Source organism: Anopheles maculipalpis, chromosome 3RL (genome assembly GCF_943734695.1).
Source record: "Anopheles maculipalpis chromosome 3RL, idAnoMacuDA_375_x, whole genome shotgun sequence".
NCBI lineage: Eukaryota > Metazoa > Arthropoda > Insecta > Diptera > Culicidae > Anopheles > Anopheles maculipalpis.
This window is the reverse complement of record NC_064872.1, coordinates 79,104,607-79,126,476: the sequence shown is the minus strand read 5'-3', so window position 1 is coordinate 79,126,476 and position 21,870 is coordinate 79,104,607. Positions and strand designations below refer to the sequence as shown.

General features: G+C 41.3%; 2 protein-coding genes across 2 annotated transcripts; both read left to right on the top strand.

Moving 5' to 3' along the window:
* The first annotated feature begins 6,772 nt into the window (after window positions 1–6,772).
* On the top strand, window positions 6,773–7,697 carry LOC126562780 (cuticle protein 16.5-like). The gene is made up of 2 exons (XM_050219363.1): window positions 6,773–6,796; window positions 6,867–7,697. The coding sequence occupies exons 1-2, from the start codon at window positions 6,773–6,775 to the stop codon at window positions 7,695–7,697; spliced, it is 855 nt and encodes a 284-aa protein (XP_050075320.1).
* A 4,253-nt stretch (window positions 7,698–11,950) lies between these two features.
* LOC126563354 (uncharacterized) lies at window positions 11,951–20,409 on the top strand. Its single transcript, XM_050219990.1, has 4 exons — window positions 11,951–11,998; window positions 14,286–14,396; window positions 20,027–20,109; window positions 20,315–20,409. Exons 1-4 carry the CDS (start codon window positions 11,951–11,953, stop codon window positions 20,403–20,405), a joined length of 333 nt encoding a protein of 110 aa, XP_050075947.1. The 3' UTR covers window positions 20,406–20,409.
* Window positions 20,410–21,870: the final 1,461 nt, after the last annotated feature.

The window sequence follows — 21,870 nt, the reverse complement described above, 5'->3', positions numbered from 1 at the left end:
TAAAAAAAGGTCCTTTAAAATTTGTACAGCGTATATGTTAAAGAGGTTCAACCTGTGCTTGTCAGTTACTGGTTTTAAACAAAGAAAAATCAAGTTGAGTTACAAGCAATCAGAAGAAACAAACGTTTTAGAATGCTTTTGTGCTAAAAACACTAGAAAGCCTATACCCTTTCTACCTAAAGCATCACTAACAAGACTATGTAAAGTGTGTTGTACAGGCGACTGAGACACCAGTCCTACTCGCCAGGACTGTGGTTCTAATCCCATCCGGACCGTTCCACCGAAATCCAACAATCCAACTATGTGGTATCAGCAAGTCTAGTAGGCCATTAGAAGGCTGGCATATACCCTAGTACATCTTCAAGCCATTGGGAAGGAGATAATGCGAAAGAAAGATAAAAATGAGACAAAATCTTTTTCTTCTTGAATACACCCCCTGGCCTTGATTTTGTGTCATGTTGATGGATTACCAAATTTTCCTACACAAGAATGAGTTTCAAGAAAGAATTTTGAATCTGAGTTAAGCATTAATTACACTGAAAATTACCATTTCAAATACTTAAATGTTGTCTGTAATTATTTGAAAATATTTTACATAATTTAGATAATTTGATATATTAAGTATTCATGTACATTCTGCTATCTTTTTCACCACTTTTCCGACATGGTTTTGCTTCCATTTACAAATCGCAAATTTTTTTTTGATTACCATTTAGCTATTACCGGCAATAACGCGATCCAGTGCGCATCCGTCCGTTACGACCGGGACGGTTACGAAGCACGCCGTTTCACAAAACACCGACACCAAAACGACACCTTGGCAACGGTGAGTTTACGAAAATGGTGGGAACGCGCTAATACCAGGCGAGCAGGATTCATCGCTAGCAACCTCTAGAGACGGCGTCTCGTCCCAAAACACCCTTCCCCACTCTCCCCGTTCACATGTGTGTTTGTGGATGAAAACCGCCGGCAGCATAATGGCGGCCACACGCTACTACCATTGCGTCATCGTTGGTAAAACGCAAAAAAAAGCGAAATAATAAGACGCGCGTACCACATACGTTGGGAGGCCACAGCAGCAAACAAAAAATCTAGTCTTTCTCTCTCACTCTCTCTTGCTCTCTCGCTTCCCCTGTCCGGGCATGCCCGGCATTGGTGTTGCCGTGTGCGCCTGTGTGCACTCGCTGACAGAGGCGCTGTCTGTTGCATCCCTGTACGGGGCAACCTGCCGGCGTACCGAATGCGCCGTCGTCGAACATGGCACGCTCGCAGCACGAGTTGTGCCGGCATCGTTTCGGAATGCGCACGAGTTCCATCGCTACTAGGGTCGCAGACGTGAAGGATGACGCTTTCGGTCTATACTGTGGTGGGAATGAGGGAGCGGAGGGAGGGAGGGGGCATTTTTAACGGGGGCTTGCCCATTGGCAATAGATGACCGTGCTGCTGGTGGGGGGAAAAGGATGACTAGGGTGGATCGCACCAAGGGTCGCTTTTTGGCGCCAGTGTTCGCGCAGGGCCGCATCGGTTGTGTCCTCGTTATGTGAAAGGGTCAATAGCCCGTGCGGGCAGGGTTGCGTCTTTTGACATCCGAGCGATGACCTACTGCTGCTACTGCTGCGTCCTATCCATTGTGTCACCTGTTGCAGCTAATAGGGCTTGAAGATGTTAAGATGCAACCGGTACCACACAAGGACGAGTGCATCCTTGGGATATATGTAAATGCATAAGAGGATAAGAGAGAGAAGAAGAAGAAAGGATGAGCAGAACGATATGATGCGTAAAAACAAGATACTTTACAGAGCAAATGTTTCAAACAGAAACACTTTATCATTTTCTTTCTTTAAAAAAAAATCCTTCCCGTGTGTGTTTCTGCAAGGAAGAGCTTTATTTAGCCTCGCTCTTTTGTAGCATGTGATCTAAAAATAGTTTCCAGGAAGCGTGGCAGCAAAACGGAGGAACACTTCCCAACACGGACGGTGGACGGTAAACAGTTTCACTTGGCAAGGTCTTTTATTGGACCTTTTAAAACGATACATAAAGACACACACACAATCTAGGGTGGAAAGCACTCATAAACATACTATCGAAGAAACTCGACGGTCGGGAAGTTGTTTTGTACCCCCATTTTCAAGTGATGGTAATAGGATACACAACAAGGAATGATAAGCAAGCGCTGCAATTTGACCTATTCTGGGACGGTTTTCAGAGAAGAGAAAGCAACCCGTTCGTTCGTTCGTTCATGCTCAACAAACAAAAACATTGTGCCGAGGGTAATCGATTAGAGCTTGGCTTGAATGGCGTTTGTGGGATCGTCCGGGCGGTTTGCCGTCCTATGCAGCTGTTCATAAATTTTAAAATAAATCCTCTCATAACCTGAATCTATCTTTATGGTTACGATCCGGCTCGGGCTGCATCCGACGACTGGCCTTTATTGCACATTCTCCAGCATCCACAGCCCTGTGCGGTACGGAGGAAAGTAAGAAGAAGGCTGGGAGGATAGGTGATAGAGGTGATGCTTCTCTTTATTAAGCTTTAGCATGAATAAGCACACACACCCATCTGGTATAAATGGAAATCGGATTAAGCCTACGGAATGTGTTTGTGGGAGCTTTTATTAGGTTTATTTGTGAGGATGAATATGTGTCATTAGTGGTCTGTGGAGTGTTTTAAGGTGTGGTGGATGGACAAAAGGAAAAGAACCGGGAAAGGCATTTGGGATTTTGAATTATTTTGCTTAGCTTTTGGGATGGCACAAATTCGGATCCATATGAGCCCCTAGAGGTATGCAACTAGATGTTTTATAATTCGTTTTGATGATTCATCATACTTTTGGAAGTGATTTGCAGCGTTTTTAGGTACGATTTAACAATTTTACCAGCTCTGGTGGCTATGAATGATATAAGAAAATCTAACATATTTCATATCACTTAAAATAAAATAGCAACAATACGGTGGAGAGCAGTCATAATTCATACAGGACAAATAAGAAAGGAATAATTAAAAAATTAACAAATAATAACTTGTGTTAAGAATAAGTAATCCGCAATAGCAATTCAAAATTAGCTTTCAAAACTAAACATACAATGAACGATAACCGTTCGACCTTTGTTTGAAACTGTGATTGCCTATCAAGCGATGTCAAACAAAGTGACCATCAGCACAAAAAAACGGAGCCATTATTCAACTGAACCATATCGTTTAGCTACGATTTGCGTTAAACTCACGTGAATCTTACACTCTACAATATGCCGCTGTGTGGACGGCCTTCACATGGACCTCGTCTAGCGCATCCATTGCGAAACAGCGGCTGGCACCGATCCGAGCTTACCATCTTCATGACGCTAAAGCATTCGCTAAAACTGCAAACTGCACACCACCGTCGGACTGTCCGGCTCGTTTTGCACAGCTATCGAGACACACAGATTTACACCGAAAATGGACACATCCAAGCGTGAGTGCACGTGAAACGGGCTCGCTGAAAAGGTCACACGTTCGATCGAACACACTCTCTGGAGGATACAAGCAGAAAGAGAAGAAAATGAGAACGAAGGTGATTGTGCGTCCTTTTCGCCTTTTCTAGTTGCACTTCCGGTCAGGACTCGGAGCGTTGGTGCGTTCAGGGTGGAAAACTCGCAATCGTGCTCACCTTTGCACTTTATGAGGCACACCAGGAGGTACACAAAATGGATCGATTGGGGTAGGCTACAAACGTAAAGTTCATCTAAACACAATCGATGGTAATGAGGTTTGGGAACGGAGCTGTGGAGAAAAGGCTTGCTGAAAGGTTTTGCTCGATTGGATGCAAAAACAATTCGCACAACAACTACAGCAGCCGGTAAGGAGATGAAGCTTTTTATAAACGATGTACTTCAAACGATTCTATCGAGAAAGCAATCTGCAAAACAGGGAGAACGTTGTGTGTTGTTGATCAAACAAACTTTGCACTTCGCTAGGTAGATGATAAATAGGAACGGAGTAATCTATTTGGTAAGAGTATGAAAATAAAAATAAAGACGAAATTGGCATGCGAAAGCGGAAAATACAAAGTCGACGGAAAAGTCTAAGAAGCAGCCAAAACTAAAATAAAACAGGAGCTAAGTATGAAACACACAAACATCCGAAATCAGCGGAGCACTATACAGCACGAGTGTGTGTAAACTATTTTCCCTATTCCTGACTGGATTCATCAACGCCCTAGTAATGACGACATTGAATGGCGTCAAAAAGATTAGCAAAAGTTTCCTCATTATGTCGCTGCTTAAACAGTGTGATTACAAGTTTTTGAGATCGATATTTTACAGCTAAGGGAGAACAAGAAAAAAAGAGACGACTTTCCTCACATGATAAGAGCCATGAGTTGATAGTTTGCTAGATTAGAAAGCTTATTCATTTGATGTTTCTTTTTGACAATATTTTTCCCCAGCTAAAATGCTAGTAATGGAAGAAATTACGTTACAGAAAAGAAATAATCAACATGTATTTAATTAATACCACCTCCATTCAACCAACTTATCCGTCCACTGCGAAGTTTCTAACACGTCCACGCGCGCCTGTTCGCACAGCAAACATTTGACGATGAAAGGATGTGTGCTGTTTATCGTTCTCCTATAAATAGGCTAATTTCGTGATGCTTCGATACAAGCTTCGTTTCTGGTTTAGTTTAGCTTTGTATTTTTTTTTTTTTCGCATAGGTGTAACTATTTTTAGCCTTATCCTATTCATAGTCAAATAGGAAAACATTCACATACGCACACATACATAAAAGGATCGGGCTTCCTCATTTTAGGCTTTATCGAAACATGGACAAATCTTTTAATAGTGTCCAAGAACCAGCACACGACTCGTATGACGCTCGTGTCGCTACTAATAACGATAATGATGGTCGCACATGGGAGTCATAATTAAACTTGTACTTGGAACCGTTCTTGGTTTACCGTTGAAACGTGGGAAAATTGTGTTAAAAAATACTAAAAAAATATAGAAAATACTACAAAAAAAAACAAAAATGCTCAGCAATAACACACAATTAAAAATATAATAACGCTCGTAAAAAAAAACAAATATTACTAACATGAAAACAAAGGAGAAAAGAAAAAAGAACAAAACTTTTTACGAACTGCATAAAACAATAGCCTATAACAACAAGGGATAGGAACAGTAAACTAAACAAAACAAAATAGTTAAGAATTTCTAGAAATTGTAACTAACCAACCAGTTAGGAAGATTAGAACGAGAAACATGCAATAGTAAAAAAAAAAATTAATAAATAAATAAAACTAACAGTAAACATAAATCTCATAGTAATTATAGAAGAAGTAAACAAAATCTATAGATGGAACAAAGGTTACAAAAAAACGGAAAAAAATTAATATCATTTCTTAATGATGAATTGAACGATTCAAAATGAACGATAACATAAGAAAAAAATATGAAAAATTACCAATATGAATGGATTTTTTATACATTCTAAAGTATCAAAAAACCAAAAGAAAATTTCATCATTTCAGTCCCATATAAAGTATTTTTGTGACATAAAGACTTCACCAATATTTTACACACAGAAGCACTCCATGCAATCAACATTTTCTTCATTCGTTCTTGTATCATTTTTTTGTTGTAAATTATGCAACTTCGTGAATATTATTGCAGGAGTTATTGGAGGTGAAATATTTACTACCAACCAAAATCCCATCACGGCACTCGCATTTTCGAAAGTAAACAACCAATCCCGCACCAATCACTACCGGTGAGATTTCCGGTTAGGGATACCGTACCGGTTCACCTGTAATCATGTACGATTAGTTCAGTACCGAACTTTACCGGATGCTTCACTTGTATGTATATATTTCTGGCCTCTGTTATGAGCAAGATTTTGCCGAACGAGTGCAGATGGGGCTTTTCTTTTTTCTAATTTTCCCTTCCGACAGAATGGGATTTTGATTCATTCACTTGGAAGCCTTGGAAAAGTTGGCACGTTAGCGGTGAAAGGGCCAGAGACATGCAAGCCACGAAAAAGTTTCCAACAAGAAAATTAATTTTTCACCATCACACAACACAGCCGGGGATAGGATTTCCTTCCATGAACGGAACAGGTTTACCCGTGTGTGTGTGTGTGTGTGTGTGTGGAGGTTTTTTTTTGGCGTAAAATTGCTTTGAGAATATTATGCGCTCAGAGTGTACGCCGTTGAGTGAATGATGATGAAAACAAACCCAAACTCCCCTACAGCGCGCCAAAGCCAAAGAAAGGAAATGGGAAAGCTTTTTTTGTGTTGTTTTGTTCGCCTGGGCACTTTGATTGGTTTTAATGCTGTTTTCTTTCTTCTCTTTTCTCTCCCTCGCACCACATTCGCACGCACTCACAAAAGCAGCATTCTGCATAATTCATGTTACCATCGTAACGGCAAAGGTGAGCCAAAAGCTCGTTTTTTTTGGTGCTTTGCATCACATCGTCCATGACTAAAATGAAACAATTTAAATTCAAATTTAAAGCTTTAATGTTACGTTGGATTTAGGATGACAAAGAAGCAACTACAAAAAAGCGCACCGAGCTGCAGTGTGCATTGTGAATAATTCGATTGTACTTACCTACCCGCTGGCCTCTTTTCATGGCGTTACACCAACACAAGACGACACCTAACAAAATCTCAATAGAAAAGCTCGTGTTGGTAGGGAGCACCGAACGAATTCGTATTTCGATTATAAAAGTCACACCTTTTCGCCGAAAAGTGCATCAGTTGTGTGGCGTACGTCTTCATCTAATCCTCCAAACACCATGGCAGTAATGTTCGTTCGTGCGGTAGGTGTCTAGTTGCTCATTGAAGAAAGACTCTGCTCCTAATAAATTCTCTTGTCTCTAAATTCTAAAGCTTGTCCTGTTGACGGTGGCGTGCATGTTGTCCGGCATTGCAGAGGCCGGACTAGCATCGACCTATCTAGCCGCACCGGTAGCAGTCCCAGTAGCAACGGCCTACACCGTTCCTACTCAAGGTGTTCTACGGACGGCCTACAATCAGGTCGTTGGACGTAGCTATGCGCCTTCCTTCGTTCCGGTAGCATCTTCCCTCGCTTACGCAGCGGCCCCCTTGGCTGCTCCCGTTGTAAAAGCTGTCCCAACGGTTTATGCCGCTCCTCCGCAGCTCGTTGCTGGTCCCGTGCTGAAAACGGTCCGTCCTTATGCTGTTGAAGCTCCATTGGCCTATGCAGCTCCAGCCGTTGCTGCCGTTGCACCGGTTGTCCGAGCTGCCGCAGTTCCTGCTCCATTCTTCACTCCATCGGTGCTGTCCACTCGGCTTGCTCCACTTCCAGCCGTTGGTGTAGCTCCAGCAATCTCACCAGCCATTCCCTCAGCTCCAGCCCCATCACTCCCAGGAGTTATCGATGCTCGCAGTGCTACTCCGGTCGCATCCGCTGCACCTGCCCCAATTCAACGTTCCTTTGTGACGGCATTTGGATCTCAGGCAGGAATCCGGCTCGTGGCAGGAGGTGCAGCGTTTGAAGGTGCGTCCACTAATGTAGAGATTGCGCGTGCTGCTCCCGGTGGACAGGATGATGCAGCTCAGCAAGGAGCAAGGTCGGCCAATCCGGCTGCCGCTGCTGCTCCGGCTCCTGCTACACAAGAGAACTTTGGTGTACAACAGCAGACACCTTTCAACGAGTATGGGCTGCCGGTCCCTGCTGGCACTCCGGTGAATCCATAAAGGTATAGCAGAATCAATTTTGTCCAAATATTGACCCATAAATAGCTGAAATTAGTAGAATAAATTGAGCGCATTTAGTTTGAAACATCAAATCCACGTGTAATGATTTTCCTAAATATTTCGCTGGAGGGTACGTGTGGAAAATTTTCTAAGATGGTCAAAGATCGCACTTCCTGTGGCCAAATTTTGATTTTTTTTACCTAACAAAGTGTGACTTAAAATTACAGAAATAGATAAAACAATTACAACTCCTTACCTTACTTGGTCCCAGTAAGGTAAGGCCTTACTGGGACCTTTTCTTACTTGGTCCAAGACTAAAGGAGTCTATCTGGACAGCGGTGCCTCGTTAAAAAAAACCATTTAAATTAAGAAATGAAGAAGAAGTATTCTGAAGAGTTTAATTTCGTCAAGGACGCAAGAAATGGCAGACCACCAATGAAGAATATGAAAGAAAATCCTTTTTATATTCATTAGTTTTCTACAAAAAGCTAGTGTTTTAGTTGTCATATGAGATGTTTATTTATATTTAATTATGACGGTCCAGTGCCGTATTGTTGTCATATGAGATGTGTTAAGGTAAATATTTTTGTGGATGATTTCCAAATCAGCGCTTGGTCGTAAGACATTTTCCCACATCAAACAAGCGATTAAAAATAGAACAGCTACATATTACACAGAACAAGCTGTACTTGAGCTCTCTTAATCTACTTTATCAAGGAGCGGTAAGCTTCAGCCACATGGCACTGTGCTACGAACGACAAAAGCGACCGTATGTCTTCAACCCTAGCGGAAAGTGTAAATGTAGTGGTTTTATTAAACGGAATTTAAGGCACATCTCTCGTTGCTTCTTTTATCCCGATTTATGTTGCCACCTACGAGCGTACGTGTACGTTTCGAGTACTGTACTAGCCTGAATATTTTACTCACATTCGCCACGAAATGGATGTATCTAAAAATAAAGCTCCCAAACATTCTTAAGCGACAGAGAGTTCGGTGGTAATCAGAGAGGGATTTAATTTCAGAAATTAACCTTTTCGTCAATATGACGGTTTGGAAAATTAAGCGAGTAAACATGTATCCTAAAATAACACAGAAAGGGAAATATATTTTTTATTATTTAAAACTACGAAAGGAAAGGAGGAAACTACGAAACTCTGTGAAAAGGCATTATTTTCACAGAGCTTTCTCCACTCTCGTTGTCTATTGGTCTCCCGGAAACCCCGTAGTAAAAACTTTTAAAGCTTCTATCAGTGCATTGACCCGCCAGCGCCAGCATACTGCAGTCGGAGTGCATGAATGTGCAATGAGATGGGCAGAAATGTACCATGCATGCGTCACCTTTTCGTTCCTCGACTTCATCCCAAGGGCGGGATGAGTGAGTCTTCGCTCATGACGCAATACGACGAAATCTAGGCCAACACACCAAAGCCAGCTTATCGATAAGCTCGGGAGAGTTACGCCAACTGTATCGCAATCCGTTTCTCGGGAGATTTAAAATATAAAAGCGTATCGTATCGTAGCGAGTAGAGTCGTACTCACGCTTTGTTTTATTAGTTTATAATCGACGATAAGCACATTAAAATGAGGATACCTCTTTCACACCGATACGAAACCGAATGCTCTATTGCATGAACAAGCGTTCGCATAATCACGTACCATGTGTGTGTGTAAAACCACATCGCTAGCCGTCTGTTTACGCGTAGCCATTAAATTAGCATTCCAAACGTGTCACCCTGAACCGGAGCAAGGTAAACCGGGAGCAATGCTTTACGCTTCTTGCTGGTTAGTTGCACGAATTACATGCACTGTACAGCTCTAGCTTTTGGAGCAAATGAACGAAATCGTACCTCGACCTAATCCCCGGGCATGACGAAGATAACGAATTGCGGGTACATCATGACCGGAGGCATTACGAATGCTGTTGTGGATGGATTTGTGGACGACGTGATGTAATGAATATTTTTTGGACAGAAGCGCAGTCTATTATTGCTCTAGTATTGTGACCAAGGCCATGACCTTTCCCAACTGTGGTGTGATATCTAACCAACACCACATGAGCTGTTGGACATGTTGGTTGGGTGTTTCTTCAAAGTGTAAACCAATATTGACCTTCTTTCGATGTCTGAACATAGTTTAAATAATTTATTTAGGCTATTAATTAAATTATTAAAGAAAATCACGACAAGCTATTATATCAGATTCTTGACTTGAGGAATAGATAACCTCAAATAGGTAACCTATGTCGAAGCAGATAATATTACTCGTGGGGTTTTGTATAGGAAAAATAAAGATTTACTCGGGAAAAAAGCCTTTTCTTCACTAAACAAAGGCTGGGTCTTTAATCGCTGCCAATGTATAAATCCATTTTTTGACTTTTTTTGTGACTGACAAAGTGTTCAGTTTGATTATATTGCATCAATCGAAAGAGAACAGAAGGAGCAATGTCTGAACAGTACGGCGGATAGGTTCGGTCTATGTAGCAGTCGTGTCTTTTATTCTACTCCAATTCTTTTTTTAAACGTACAAATTGTCTTCGGTAAATTAACCCTGTTCAAGCATTGGATTCAGTTTTGTAGCTTCAAACGTAATTGTCGCTCCGGTGTATTCCTTGTTGAATCACTTCTTTTGTTAAAAAAAAGCGATCGAAAGTAAGGACGCAGCCCTTGCTTTAGGCCACTAAAAGGCATTTTAAAATTATGTTTACAATTGCTAAAACGCTTAGCATTAGGGTTTTAGCAACTATTCGAATCTTTCGAAACTCCTTTTGCCCTCTCAAAGCTTTTTCTTTCGAGCTTTATTTTACAGCCCACCAGGCGTCTCCATTTGGTAAGCTTGCTCGTTTGCAAAAGCTTCTCGATTTCGCACTAAAAGCACCATTTACATGCCACCACTAGTTGTCTCACTCTCACCACCAGTGCTCACTATGCATCTCACAAAGCACAGTGTACCTATCGGTAGAACATTCTGCGCTCTGGTAAAGCGCAAAAACCGGCGGCATCCCAAAACCAGCAGCCGACGCGCGGCAGTCGTCGCAGTTCAGTTGATGATCTTCCTTTCGCCCGTACGGCACCGGGAGTGTTTTGACATCTGTCTATTTACACCGTATTAACACCGCTCGCACGCTACCGACCGGGACAAACCAGCTGTCACCAGTGGTGTCACCGCCATCTTTTACCCGATTCCCCTTTTATCGTCCCCCTGTGGGATACAATCACTGCCGATTGTTGTGTTTTGTGCATTGCTCTCACGTGTATTTGTAGATAACTGAGTGTGTCTGACGATATTTGTTGTGTCTCGCGCAAGGCAATAGTACGAGTGTTTTGTGTGTGTGATACAATAAACACAAAATTTGCATTTTGTGCATTTTGTGACGACGAAAAAAGCGACAAAAAAGTGCAGTGTCGATTTGTGTACTGGATGCAAAAAAAAACTTCCACTATAAATAGCGTTCAAACCACGAGGGCAGGAAAAGAAAACTCGAAAAACAAGCATCGAACATCGTAAGCAAAGAAATAGAAAGTGAACCTCATGAATAAATCTTAGACTCACTGCCTCACAAACGGGAAGCAACAGAAGCGGAGAGTGTAACAAAACACACAACAGAAACGAAAAAACACCTCACATAACCTTTAATCCTCTCGAGCATACTGGAGACGCGCCTGGGACGACGACGCGTGCGGTAGGAACATCAATTTATCAACCGAACCAGCAGTTTGCTTCGTTGACTACCGAAGCACTGTTCTGTCTGTCATCGTTATCAACAAGTTGGAAAGTGGTTTTTTTTTGCGCGTGGGTTCATCAGTTTGTTTTTACTAGTCGGTTCGTTTCACACGCGCTTTCGTACGCAGCGTGGTTTTTCGTTTTTTTTTTTGCGTCCCGGTGCCTTTTGAGCATTGGTGGGCATTTCTTCGAATGTTTCTATTAGTAGTGAGCGATAAGCATCGACACCGGGTTTTGTAAACAGCGGCGTGAAGAGCACACGCAGTCTGTAAGTGTTAGGAATTGATTTCATCTCGCTAGGATAAGTGTGGTTAGATGTGGTGAGATTTGATAACATAATCGAGTGAAGTTTTTGATCCCCAACCAACTGGCCTGCGAGCGCAGTGTGGGGCGCAGCGTCAACCACAAAGTGGTAGCAATTGGACGACAATTGCAATTCACCGCCTGTGTGTGACTGTGGACTGTTTTGGCGGCAGATTTTGGCCAAACTGAGATCTAGAACCGGTTGAAGAAGAACGCTTCGTGCAAAAGGAATGGTATCTATCGGAGAGAAAGTGCATCGAAGGAGCAAAATGAATAAGGTACTGTACTGTTCTGAGCTGGCCCATAATGATGTTTCATAAAAACAAAAACAATGGAATTTCAATTTTTACAACACAAAAAAAACCTAAAATCCTCTCTTTAATGATGTTTCTCAATACCCCCTCAAACAACCGATCAAAGAGCCGACGTTTTGATATCCTTTTCTGTTCGCTTACTCTCGTATCTTTCATCTTCCTTTCCTTGCTGTTAGCATAGTAGTATTATGACGCACTAAGTGTGCCGTTCATAAACGGCCGGCATACTTGACGCTATAATAAGGGAACGGGAACGAAAAGCATTTTGCCTTACCCACGCCGTACCTTTCATTCGTTCGCTTGTGCTCCCTTACTCGCAACGGTTCCCATCGAAACCTGCAGGATCGATAAGGACGTTTGAGTCCAGAAGATGTAAGGATGCCCGATTACCGTACACGGTACGGTTAGAAATGTGCTCCAACTATGCCCGCTATCGATCAGGAACGAGCCGCAATGGTGGTACGGGTTTTTTGTGGTATTATTGATGCCCGTCGTTTGTTGCGGCTACAATGCGGTGCAGTTGTTTGCAAGGTTTAGAAGAACTTTACGTTTTTTTTATGAACCTCTTTTGTACACTTTATTGTGATTCTCTTAGCTTTTTTATGAGATAATTATCTTTTATATTCCATTATCATTTGAATTAATATGATAAAAGTTTACAGTTCTCTTTTTAATTTCTCTTCGTGAGATGCTTTTCGTCTCTATTTTAAAATATTTTTCGTTCTTCTTTTTACTCGAAACATATAGAAATCTATAAAATAAATAATTTAACGACCTCTACTAGGTCACGCTGGCCATCTAATGTTTTACTAGACTTCCTGATAGCACGTAGTTAGATAGTTGATCTTCACTGGGTAGGAACGGGTCGAATGGGATTTGAACCCTGTTTCCTGAAGATCGCTTACGCTTCTATCACCCGCCCGGTTGGTAAGAATTTAAGAAACATATATTCTCCTGTAACGTTAACAATTCATTGCAGTAGTTACTACATTCAGTCATCGTCATTAAATTCTCATTTAAAATAGCCAGACGCGGACTAATGGCGCCTGGCTTAGCAGTGTCGGTCTTCAAACGACAGAAACGGATATCGAAGCACGTGTCGTTGGACTAACTATTCAGCTGCGAGTAAAAATAAAGTCAAGGAAAGCCATAAATGGAGCTTGTAGAGCTCGAGTTTGTAGACTGCCTATTTTTGCCAGATATGATTAAAAAGATAATACAAACTTTTAAATCTAAAATTCTGCATAATTTATACTTATTCAAAAACATATTATTAACAAATAGAATTAATTAGATTTTAAGTATTATTCACGCGTAATATACTCATGAAGTAATACTCGCTAATCCCTTCTTAATTACTTCTTTCATTTATTTTCTGCACATCACTGTATCTCGTTTCCCGCAAGTGTATTGTGGCCATTCTTTGTTACCCTTACAAAAGGTTTTTTTTTTTTTGCTAGCGAAAGAACAAAGTGAAAAAAAGACAACTTTTCAACCCTTTGTTCTTCTGCTCTCAATTCCTTCCCCGCCACTACCGATTCCAGAAAAAAAAAATGCCAAAACGGCCCCAAACACCCTCTGTGGCACACATCCTGTGGTTTTGCAAGAAACATACAGTAGCAAAAGTCTGTACCGCAACCCAGTGCCTGCCTGTAAGTCGAGAATGTCCTTACATTGTTATTTTCCTTTTATTACTTTCATCGCCATTTCCTCCTGCTCGGTTTCTTCAGGAGTGGCATGTATAATGCCTTTTTCACAGGAACACTGCCTTTCTTCGTCATTCGCTTTCGAGCTGTGTTCGGCACGTACCAGAAGCTGTGCTGTTTTCATTTTTGCTTGTAAAGAAACAAAAAAAGGAACGCCTTAATCAATGCGTCCTCCACAGTTACATGGCCCCTCTCGTGATTCTGCCCCGGAATTACCACCGATTTATGGTCTATGCCTAGGCTTGAATCGTCTCTACCGAGCTAGCTAGCTAGTCGTCTTCGTCGTGGTGGTGTCGTACCAACTTTATTGCAATGTTTCTGTTCATCTCATACAGTTTTCGCTTTATTATCCGTTTCCTTTAACGAACGTTCTCTTTGGCAGGATTCCCGATTGAAATGTCCTCCCGCGGCTGCTTTTCACTCACACCTCAGTGGCTGTCACTTTCATACACACACACACACACACACACACACACACTTCTTCGTCTGCGTGTTCTCCTTCTCTTCTAATGCCAATTGTTTGCTTTTTCTTCACCTTTCTTCAGGTGTGGGTTGCGTTCGCCGTGTTCGGTGCAATATCCATCCTGCCGGCAGCGTCGGGCCGCATCGTTAAGCGCAGCTACTCGGATCAAAGTGTGCGAGGCTATCTGACGGAGGTAAGTCCCGGCGTTTCATTTCACCTGTGTCTGTTCCGATGTGCCAATGTGTGCGCAGTTAATATGCTTTCATTCCGCTCCGGTTGCTTCGTTATCGCCCGTCTGTGAACTACGTGCGCGTTCCTAGGCAAGGGCAGCATTCCTAAACCAGCTTTCAGCGCTCCATGCTCTTGGGCGTCCGTGCAGGAATGTGATACCCGTCGTCGGGTTGGTTGCCAGCATTAAGGTAACACGGTTTGCCGGCCATCAGCAGCAAAAGCCGTCGCTTTGGTTCGTGTACGAGCGAAGAGGGTTTATGCTACGAGCCGATAAAATTGAACTCAATTCAATGAAAGCAATCTGTTCTCGGGAGCTTAGCTAAGGTTGCTGTTTTGTTGCCGCCGCTGCTATTCATACCTAGCAAGGGGTCGGGATTTCTTACGATCGGAACATGACATATATAGCCGTGGAATGGTTGCGTCTTTCAACGATTGTATGTTGTGATAGCGCGCCGGATAAGACGATACATTGTCTGTGTTGTTTGATCCGAGAAGCAGAAGCAATACCAAAGGCTTTCGACTTACCATAAGGGCATAAGACAGGGAATCGTTTTGCTTGATTGATGTAAAATTTTCTCACATGATGTTGAACCATAAGATTTCAACGGGTAGATAAGATGAGCTGCTTTCTTAATCCTTTAAATGTTTCATAACAAATGATAAAATGTAGCAAACTATTGAGATTGTTAAGTTTGTGCGATCTCCTTCAGTGGGATGCTTCCCGATGCTAATGCTACGACAGTTGATTCTACTTTTTCTAGCCTAAATTTAGCCTTGACTGTTCAATATATGTCGCAAAATATGATAGAATTTATTATATTTTTCAGATGGGAGTGAGGTTTAACATAATCACGAAACACACGGATCTTACACAAGAATCGAGGTATAAAACTAAGTAGCAATTTTTCCAAAATCCATTTCCATTTACATGGCTAAGAGAATATACTAAGGGTTTGAAAGCTCGTTTTATGATTTGTAGGTAAATTTTTGGATTAATCTCGCAGCTGCTAGAACGATCAAATAAGTAAACTTTACTAAACATTTATATATTTTTCATGGCCTGCTACGTTACTCCGGTAGACATGCAGTCATTTCCCACTTCGAGGGAACTATCCGGATGAGATTTTGTTAGGTATAAACTTCACAGTATTTTAGAATTATTTGTTTGTTCTAAAATTCTACATCTATTTCAGATTTTACATCGGTTTTTTCCACTTAAGATTAAAGCTTCTTGTTCTTGTTGATATAGAAGACAGCTATCAACACAATTCAATTATTCAGCCTGCTTTCCCGTGAACGTTTGAAGCTCATTACACCTTCTCACACCGAACACTCCTCCGTCTATTGGAATTTCAAGCGCTGCTTTATTTAATTACTCCATAACTGAAGCACCCAAATTTAAAAGCTACAGAGCAGAGCCGAAAATATTAATAAACTGGCTAGGGGAAAAAAGTTAGCTGTCGGAGATTTTTCGAGTGTTATTAAATTAGCACAAGCAGGCAACCGGTTCCGAAGACGTGGTTAAACGTTTCTTTCTGGCTTTGATGCTGGGAAATATCTTTCTCCAACCCATTTCACTTCTCACCTTTGCGAAAGATTCATCCAGCCGGCATACCGAACGAAAAAATAATTGTGTTTTCAACCCTTTTTTTTTTTTTTTTGAGCGTATTCTCGCACGCTTGATAGCCTGAATGGTTTTGATGATGGTGCGCCTATTTTTCCCTCCCCATGCTTCCTGATATGCTTTCGCTTTCAATTTGAAAAGCTTTGCGAATTTTCTTTGACAGTTGACGAAGCAAAACAGGGAAAGAAAGAAACATAAACATACCACAAAGGGAAAGGATTGCCCAAAGCCTGTGCAGTAAAAGAAAATCAATTTCCCTTCCATTAATTGAGCGTCGGCTGGAGGGTTTTTCCTTTCGGGTTATTTTTTTTTCTTGGAAAAATGTTTTCCTTGCCTTCGTCTCCGTACACCTTTTCCACGAACTCTTTCATGCCGGCAGAGAAGCTTTTCTCACGCAGTAGAAGAATATATTGCGTGCAAAGCGTGGTGTAATAAAAATGAGACGCAGCGCGTAAATGGGATTTGTGGCTCAGGTTTGGTTAAAAATGAACATTTTCGCAGGCACATACACATACATAAAACCAAAAAAAACAATAACGTAAAAATGTCTCACGACTCCTTGCCAAAGCTTCGCTACCGTTTTTGTGGCACTTGACAACAAGGAAAATCATTTTTATTCGTCACTCTCCGCCCAGAAAGCCTCAGCTCATCGCCAACAGTGAAAGGGAAATTTCGACACATTCATGGTAGCAAAAGGTTCTTTAAAATGCTTTCCCGAATGGAAAGCATTCATTTGCTTCTTCTGAAAAACACAAAATTACATTTCTGCGTGTGTGTGTGTGTGCCAGCGGTTGTGTGTTCTTGGAAAGTAAAGCGATGGGAAGTAATGATGATGCTGTTGATGTAGGATTGCGACCAGATTTAAGGATTTTCACACATAAATACACACACACACTCATACACAGGAAACAACGATCTCATCGATGTAAGCACACGCCTGAAGCTGCTTTTCTTGCGAAGGAAATCATCCATCCAAGCTCAATGGAAGCAAGCACAAACACTTGTGGCTTGTTGTCTTGTGGCACAGCCACAACGGTAGCACACGGTAGCGGAAAGCGCAAGATAACGAATCTCTTGAAGCGCTAGCTGGCTTGAAAACCTCAATAAAATATCCAATTATTCGCTTGTATCAGACCCGCTTTTCCTTTCCGTTTCTGCCCTTTGGCGGGCCCGTTTTCCCAGCGTTATCTTTAGCCTAGATCGAATCGCTCGTAGCAAAAGCAATTGGGACGATTCGTAAGAATCACGCCAAGTCTCGTGTGGGGTGGTTTAGTTTTTGCCAGCAAATGTTTCTTAAGTTGCAGAGAAAAAGCTTACTGGCGCGTCGCTACGAGGAAACCATTTTTCCACCCAATATCCGGTGTGCTGTTGCTTCTCCTAAGGAGGAGATAAAATAAATAAATAAATTTCAAACCATGATGTTGACGCTTTTTATCTCCCGGGGGAGCAAAACGAGAGATTAATGGCTGTTAAGATGAAAATTTTGTCTCAATCCATCAAAATATTTACCCACACACCCACAGAGAGAGAGAGAGAGGGAGAGAGCGACGAAGCGGAAGCGACAGTATGAGGGTGCCAGGTGGTTTGAAGTAATTCTGCACACTACTTAAGCTTATATTCTTTCGCACAATGGCGTAAAGGGAAGTGCGAAAAAAAAACGTTGAACCATTAATTACGATGATAAATTAGGCTGATTGTGATCGACCGAAAACTCTATGCGAATGGGACTGGGTAGGAATCTGATTACAGCAGTGGGGACGGTGGAGTGTGGCTTTGGAAGGAAACTTCGAGTCGGACAAACGCTTCGGACAAAGTTATCCACTTAAGTGGGCAATCGGCTGCTTGGCTTGCCGATTTTGCTGGCTGTACTTGATGTGTCCGGTGCAAATGAACTGCATGCAGGGAGCTGTAAGAGCCGTTTGATGAAGCGCTCGATAGTTTTGAAGCACAGTTCGCAGTTGAGAAGTTGATGCCTGTCTCATTATAAAACTTTGTCGATTAAGTGAGCTGCTCTCTACGGGCCATGGTGTGTGGTGGAAGATGATGAGAATTAAAAAAGTGTTAAAGTTTGTGATAATCGTTTCGAACAGCTTTTGATAACTTTGACCATAGAAAAAACTTCTCTTGAAATTGCTTCAAAAATAAACCAAGTCGCACAAAACTATATTAGTACTGAAACTATTTCATATTGATTTGTCTGCTTTCGATGCTAGCAGCGTGTTACAGTATTTTTCGTTTCTTTATAGGAATATTTCAAATGATTTGACGATCTGATGAAATTAATATATTTCATTATATTTATATTTACTTCAGTGATGGCGATTAATATCAGAAAATTAACCATACGGTCAGACGGATTTTTCATCTGGTCTAGATGGTACAAAACAAACTGGTAAATCTGCCAAGACTTTTGAATTATCACCTGCCAAAAATGAGTTGTAGGTATGAATCTACTGCAGCGAAATATTTTTCGAATATTTTAATAGTACTTTACGGAAATGACAAATGCTTTTGACGTTTATAAATCAACCTTTCACAAATTCGGTAAATCAATTACTAAGCTTGAGGGAAGCATCCAAAAGCTTTGAAGAGACCCCCTAAGTACAGGAATAAGTAAGAGGCTTATGCCTTGAAAGCTCGGGGCATCAAGCATATGTTCAGTTTGCTTATAATATGGCCGTCGCAAAAGTAATTCAATTTCTCATTTCGTTAGGACGTCAAGGCCGTATTGCTTGTATATTCGTCAATTATACGACAAAATTTAAATAAAATAAATATTTTCAAATAAAGAAAGATAAATGAATAACATTTTAAATAAAGATCTAAAATGAGGAAACATGTGTCTGACAGGGACCTTGTCTCCATAAAGGGCAAATTGTTTGTTGAAGGCCTTTAGATAGCCATTTCCTGTTAGAAAGGCAATGTTCCCGAGCATTTCCCGAGCTTCATAACTAAAATACACACCCCGAGGACACATATTCTTCCAAATTTTCTCGACGTTAGGAACAACTTTTTTTTAATACAACAAATTACTACCACTTCTAGCACGAACCACTGCTGTTGACAAATTCAATTTGCTACCATGTTTTTGCTGCATAACCTCAAACCAAAAAGAACGAGAGAGATAGACGCAAACATTTTATCTCATTATAAAGCTATCTTTGCTAGCACCAGACAGCACCAGCCCAGCAGCAGAAATTGTCGCACCCAAACTTACTGCCTGAATTCTGAGGTGAACATTGCTGCTCATCACAAAGTTATGACAACGGTTCACTGAAGCATCCGACAGCAACTTCTGGTAGCTTCCTACCAACCTACGACGCAAAACTTTGCATTCAAATATTCAAAAAAAAAAGGAAAGGAAAAGCCCCTCCAGTGCGGAAAATAATTTTCAGCGGAAAAAAACCCTCCTCCTTTTCCTTACTCCGCGCACCGGTAGTGCTGCAAAAAGGCACACCCAAACCAAGTGCAAGTGTCGCGCGCCCCCCCGAACTGAATCATTTATTGGACTTAATTAACCCGACATGATTCACGGGACAGTTGATGGGCTTTTCCACTTCCCAAAAGTGGGGAGTTTCCCCTACGTTGAGCCGGCGAAACCTTTACCGAAGTGGAAAACTTTCCGTTACGACGTGTCAATAAACCTCCGGCAGCAGCGGCTGGCCCATTTACGATGGTTCGCCTTCGGTGAAACTTTCCAATCCCGGTTTGCTTAACTATCCGGAAAATTTATTACCTTTTTTTCCCCTCCGCACTCTAAAGGAGTCGGAGTTGGTGGGAGTTTTCTGTACTGTGAAGGAGAAAAATAAAACAGCAACAGTTCAACAGACCCTTCAAAGACAACATCTAACGGATGTTTGCATACCTTCAGGAGCTCAGAAGCTTGGAATGTTTCCGCGTGTATGTATGCGCAATTTTTCATCTTCTTCTCTCTCACTTTCCTCTCCAAACCCGCGCCACCCGGATAGCGTACCTGCTGGTGGAATGAGGTGTGCAAGGAAGAATTCCAGCAGCTGTTTCGATGCCGATGTCCACAGTGGTCGTACTGCAGGTGAGTGAGCACGGTGTACAACACGGTTGCATACAGCAACAACTTTTATCGCAATGCAGCAGCACACAACACAAGTGGGTCCCTCGTGCGATCCATGTGGCTGGAGAGCTCTTTTTTGCTTGTTAAAATTTGCACCGATCCGTTTTCGCTAACTGCTTCGTTCTTTGTGTCTTCTTTTGTCTTTACTCTTCACTCTACAACTCAGATCACCTGGCCGGTACTACAACGCGTACTGCTCCATGACGAACACGGGCTACATATGGACGCAACCGACGTGGGATTGGGAGACGGCCTAACCACAAAACTGGACTGGAGTGTCGGCCGGCCATTGTAGAACCTATGTTTGTGTGTATGTGGAACATGGGGAAAGTTTACTTCATAACGGATGGGGAGGGCTTTAAGCGTTAAGCATATTGTTGTTAATCCTGGATTACGTTGCAATTTACACTAATTAGTCCGTTCATTAAAATATGTGAAAGAAGCTTATTGTGTAAGTTAGGTTGGTTTCTTTGTGGTTGTTAGATTTCATGCCAATGTTAGAAAAGGTTTATTTTTGTATCTTGTCCCATCAAGATATGTGATCATAATTCACTTTTTTAATGGTTTCAAAAAGGAAGTAAAGTTATTAGTTTTCTTTGCGATAAATCGCTAGGTTTCGAACCTTTAAAAAAGCTACGCCTAAAAGTATGCAGTCTCTAAAAGTTGTTTGCTTCCGTCTGTCTACAAAGTGCTGGGCGCCTCCATCGTTCAAACGATCGACAACAGTAAGAAAACAAACTGCATAGCTTTAGGCCCTCATAACTGAGATTGTACTTTTTCATATAATTCTACATAATCTTTTTTTCACTATACCAACAGTAATTGATTTCCAGAACGGAAGAAACCTGCTATACAAATGAATGGCTCAAAATGTTCGTTTCGAACGAAATCATTTTCAAAACATATGAAACATAAACCATACAAACGTCGTACCAAAAGTATTATATCAAACGCACTAGGAGACCAAAACCGTTTTATAGACTTACATTTTACAACGCCGAAATCAACAGACAACCCAGAAAACGATCGTAACGCAACAACAAAATCAAACGAGTGAAGGACGAACATTGTTCGCTTTATATAAAGAAAAAAAAATGCGTGCAAATGTATTATAATGTTATACAACAACCGAAGTGTATTTCATTGCCTCTTGTAGTGGGTTGTGCGTAGGTATAGCCAGTTTTAGAAGGAAGAGAATTATTGTTTCCGTTGCAGAGAGAAACGGAGGGATTCGGTTCAGGATCAGTAGATGAATTTGTGCTTTTGTTTTGTTTTTGGTTTCCAATTTTGCTGTAGTGATACAAGATTTGTGAACCAGTGTAATTGCTATTATTTTGCTGAAAGCTGAATGGAAAGCAAATATAAAAATTAAATGTGAAAACGTTTAAAAGGCGCTTTATGAAAAAAAGGAACAGCGCAAAAGCTGCTGTTGAAATGTTTAGTTGAATAGTGAGTTTTAATGTTACGTCATTGAATAAAAATTGTACAAAACAAAGAACATTTAAATGCTTATTAAATAGTAAAAGCAGCAGTTTAAAAATAATGAGAAAAATGGAACTTGAATGAATCAAGACGGCACAATGCGGTATTGTGAACTAAAATATAATTTACAAAATATGTAAAAAAAGTAAAAAGGGAAACGCTTTTGTTTCTAAAAAAAAAAATGAGTGGACAGTGGCAAACGAGAATGATTTTGCTTTTAAAAACAATAATAATCAATAC

Coding starts and splice junctions, on each gene's coding strand:
- LOC126562780 (XM_050219363.1), top strand. CDS start 6,773: ATGGCAGTAATGTTCGTTCGTGCG. Junction 6,797..6,866: donor CAGTAATGTTCGTTCGTGCG/GTAGGTGTCTAG, acceptor TAAATTCTAAAG/CTTGTCCTGTTGACGGTGGC.
- LOC126563354 (XM_050219990.1), top strand. CDS start 11,951: ATGGTATCTATCGGAGAGAAAGTGCATCGAAGGAGCAAAATGAATAAG. Junction 11,999..14,285: donor GAAGGAGCAAAATGAATAAG/GTACTGTACTGT, acceptor ACCTTTCTTCAG/GTGTGGGTTGCGTTCGCCGT. Junction 14,397..20,026: donor TGCGAGGCTATCTGACGGAG/GTAAGTCCCGGC, acceptor CCACCCGGATAG/CGTACCTGCTGGTGGAATGA.